At 38.3% G+C, this 4,483-nt stretch overlaps 1 protein-coding gene across 4 annotated transcripts in view; it reads right to left on the bottom strand.

Moving 5' to 3' along the window:
• Positions 1-1,224, bottom strand: part of LOC107729354 (nephronectin-like) — a 56,952-nt gene extending 55,728 nt beyond the window's left edge. For all 4 annotated transcript variants that reach the window (XM_016539830.1, XM_016539832.1, XM_016539831.1 and 1 more), the window contains exon 1: positions 992-1,224. In XM_016539830.1, the coding sequence (XP_016395316.1) occupies positions 992-1,059 (68 nt within the window). In that variant the 5' untranslated portion in view covers positions 1,060-1,224. The remainder of the gene's footprint in view (positions 1-991) is intronic.
• Positions 1,225-4,483: the final 3,259 nt, after the last annotated feature.

The following is a 4,483-nucleotide window of genomic DNA, read 5'->3' as shown; positions in this document are numbered from 1 at the left end:
TTGAGCATGGATATACGATCCTCTTTAAAATCAATTAAGCCTTAAGCAGATTTGAATCTTTGGCACGTTTCTGTTCACCACATATTTCACATTACATGTTGGGGCACGAAACAACCGGGAAAGCGTGCACTGACTGTCCAAGAGGGAGAATAAATGATTCTTAAACACGCATGTTTTACAAACTGCTGTCTTTTTATGTATTCAAAACTACTGATAAGTTAAAGAATGAATGCCGGGATTTTGCATGTGTGCAGATCTTTAAGAGCAGCTTTAGAGGGATGTAAGTTCACAAGTTCGCTGTTTGATTGACAACACAGAAACAACACAAACTTTAAACCCGTCCTAAATTTAATTGATCACAACAGCACTAAACTTGAGGCGTCTGTGGTTTACCTTATGCTTTCAAAAGCATTGCAGTAATACTTAATGCTGATTTCATGAAAAGTGTGACTTTTGTAGAAACAAATATTGAGCATTTGTGTTAACAATGACCTTAAAAATGGAAAAACTTTCCTTCATGAGGATGCCTATATGGATATTTTAGATTTGTTATCCATCAACCCTGTTACTCTGATTAAAAGATTTTTTTTTAAATTGATAAAAAGTGCTGTCATAATAGCATCATTATACTTTCAGAATGTGAAGTCTTCAAGCACAAGTGTCTCCTTGATTTGTATCACATTATCTGTGAGGCTTGTCAAGGGATGATCTTAATATATTAACTCTAAAACGGTCAACCCTGTTACTTTTAAACGCACACCTCTATAGCCCAGCACATATGAATATTTTTACATTTAGCTTGAGATGATACAATGCAACTTAACACTTAAAGAGATTCCTTATCTGACAGGATGTTTAAAATCTTAAAGTAGTTTACTTTAAAGCCATCTTTAAAAAAGACAATTACTCTTATTAAACCAAACTAAAATGTGTTTACGCTACCAAAACACATTGATTCAATCGTCCACCAGACGTTTAACTGAGGTCTCACCTGCGATCGAAGTCCGCGCTCACTCCGATCCAGCAGGTCCAAATCAACACCAACTTTATGATCCACATCCCCGTGCTTGTGCGGTGCGTGTATCCAAACGTCGCCGCTGCTCTCCTGTGTTTGGAAGGGAATGATGGTTAGGTTTAGATCCGTCAGTGTTCAAAGCTTCGAAGCGGGTCGAACAGAAGGCACTGACTGCTGTTCATGCGCGAAAGACCGGCAGCGTGTCTGTCTGTGTGTATATATATATATACACACACACACACACACACACACACACGCACACACACATATACAATGTGTTAATTGTCATTTGTGTTTATTCTATTGTTTATTATTTGTAAAATTTACTGGTATTTCTGAGTAAAAATTGTTTCAAAGTAAATCTTACAACAAACACTTTTTTTGGATATGTTTTAGGTCACTTATCCAGAATGATGCTAATAAATAAAGTTTTATATGTTTGTTTTTCCAGACAGGAGACAGGAGGGCACCTGCGTTTGTCACGTAAAACTGCTGCAAGGAAGATTTATGCTCCTAACTCATCACTTGAGTTTCAGGTCTCAAGGAGTCGTGTGCAGGGTTACGTCTCATTTTCAGTTTCCCCACAGCTTTGGTCAGAGGGCATATGAAATAAGCCTCTGTTTTGACTCCATTTTCATTGGGTGAACACTTAGACATGCAAGTATGCCAGACCACATCTATATCTGGTCCCATCTCAAAGCAGTCTAGTGCCTTATTCATGCTCTACACCTTAACAAAAGTACTATATTACACAAAAATCACAAGGAAACAGCTCATATTGCAGTGGAGTAATGAGATATTGGAAAGCCACACTCGAAGTGTAACTGTACACAGTCTGGCTGCATTCATACTGTGAACCAAAGTGTCCCATTCCAATTTTCTGCTTAAGTACAACTTCATGAAATTGTTCATACAAACTTGCTGTCCATATCAAACACTGTTAAATAAGAGCACTTGCCATTTTCACTGTCTTCTTCACTGTAAATCAAGAACATTTTTATTATTATTATTACTATGACAAATGTAGAATTCAACTGACAAAAAAATCCATATGAATTCTTACCTGAATGTTTACAGTCAACATTTTAATGAGTGTCCTATTTTTTTCCACATATAAAAAAGTGGCCCAGATCGGAACTGAAAATGTCAGATTCAATGCAATTTTTCTCACATGAGAGCTCGGGGACAGATTTGGGCTACATTCAGCTGCGGTGTGAATGTACAGCACTAGAATATGTTACTGTAAAATGAGATTGCTTTCAAATAATATGTTTTGGCAACTGTCTAAACTGAACAGAAGATTCCTGCACAGAAAACACAGCATATGTCCTGTAATGCAGGTCAGTTCAGTTCCTTTCTAAATGAAAAGTGCAAAGAAAGTGAAATATGTTGTTTTTCTCTTATGCTAAAGAAGTTCAGTACATGGAAAACAACTCACGTAGTATTATTGGAAAACATCATTTTTTTTAAATAAAATGCACATAAATAATTCTTAAAATCATTAATTTTGATGAAGCAAAGAAACATCCAATGAGTAAGATCAAAAAGACTTCAATAAAGCTGCCTTTAAGCCTTTAATTTACTAATATTTTGTGTAATTTTCCAATACATATGTGAAATTATTCAGTGATTATGGCTACATCTACCCGACATACCGATATACTCCTCTATTATACAACAGAGCTTTAAATCTGTAATGCCTCGCAGAGTTTGTTATCGGTGTCAAAGAGAAATGTGCTTCATGTGTATTTTCAGTCCAAGTGAACATGAGCTACACAGTGACATTTCAAGATATGTTAAGAAAAGACACGGTCACTATAAATTCATGGAGATCCGTCCACAGCCTCTATGAATGGTGACACTGGAGAAAAAATCATTTTCATCCTCTTCAGAACTGGAGAGCCTGCCGCGCTTTCTGATTAGGTTTTGTCACAGATGAATTTAAGGCAGATTGCGGCTTGATTTTCTCATGAATTTTGCAGCCTGCCATAGGTGAAATTGCACATTTCCAAAGAAACTGACTTTCCTGTCTGAGAGGTAGAGAGGAAACGGGAGATACTGTAAAGCAGCGGTTCTCAATTCCTGTCCTCGCGTACCCCCGCTCTGCACATTTTGTATGTTTCTCTTATTGCTTCAGACATTTGTTATATTTGACTGTAAGTGCCCTGCGAAGTGGACATTACCGGATATTCCGCCATGATTCCAGTTTGAAGGGAGCGTATATTTTCCATACAAAGGGCATTTAAGTGTGCGAGACGTGAATTTAAATTGTATTTATTTACAGAGGTATATTATGTCCCACTTCACGCTTCTCTAGTAAGTTTCGTATGTGTGTGAAGACGCAAATCTGTAAATGAATATTCTGAAGTGAAGTAAACTTCAACGGATTTCCCCTGCTTAGGGAGTAGGGAGCAATGGACACTGTGTAGGGACCATGTCAATCGGAACACAGTTCATGCACGGAGCTCACTTCTAACGAGATGATGATCTGAATCAGGTGTGTTAACAAAGAGAGACATGCAAAACATGCAGAGCGGAGGTACGCGAGGACTGGAATTGAGAACTGAGAACCGCTGCTGTAAAGGAAGCAATAGCACAGTCTGTACTTGTCATCAGAGAAGCGATTTCAGTGCCCTTGATGCATCTTTTCTACCTCTTGGGTTCTTGGCTACACAAACAGACTTTAATTAGCATTGTAGAAAGCATGTGAAGAGCTGTAGATATAAAACCTACATTTTTACATCTTCTGCAGAAAGCAGATCTCGCTGGGTGTTGTGGGAGCTTGCCAGGACACCGTTATATGGTTGATAAGGTGTTGAGTGGGTTTTCAGCTCATTGTTATGCGGTTGCTCGGGTTTTTGGGCAGTTGCTAGGTGGTTGCTTACTGATCCAAGTCGAATGCCCACCCCCAAGTCTATATGATATTCTCATCGAGCCCCTTTTCATTTCAAGCCTAAAGGACTTTTTCCATTTGTTATATTGTCAGCCATGAAAAATTCACGAGATGAAACAAGCTGTGTGATTTAGGCTGCAACAATTGGGTTTCAGGAGTAAACACTCCATTTTCTCCACAGGGAAACTGATTTTAAATAACTTCTAAGTTCTGAGGTTCTTAATTGATGGTATAGTGCTTTGTTTTGCAGCTGTCTGGAGCCTTTTCGTGTTTTAAAGCTGAATTCATGATGAAACCTACATTACCCATGATGCATACAGACAATTCCACCAATCAGAGAGCTGCAATGAAAGTTGGCATGATCATCACCGACTCATCCTCATGTTGTTCCAGACATGTATGAGCTTTTCTCTTCTGTTGAACACAAAATATATTTTGAAGAATGTTGGTGACCGGACAGTTGACAGTAGCCATTGACTTCAATAGTATTTTTTCACTGTACTATGCAAGTCACTGGCTACCATCAACTGTTTGGTTACCAACATACTGTACGTTCTTGAAGCCATACAGGGTTG

The sequence above is a fragment of the Sinocyclocheilus rhinocerous genome, unplaced genomic scaffold (assembly GCF_001515625.1).
Source record: "Sinocyclocheilus rhinocerous isolate Xijiao unplaced genomic scaffold, SAMN03320098_v1.1 scaffold1148, whole genome shotgun sequence".
Classification (NCBI taxonomy): Eukaryota; Metazoa; Chordata; class Actinopteri; order Cypriniformes; family Cyprinidae; genus Sinocyclocheilus; species Sinocyclocheilus rhinocerous.
The sequence above is the reverse complement of the archived record's forward strand: the minus strand, read 5'-3'. Positions and strand labels throughout refer to the sequence as shown.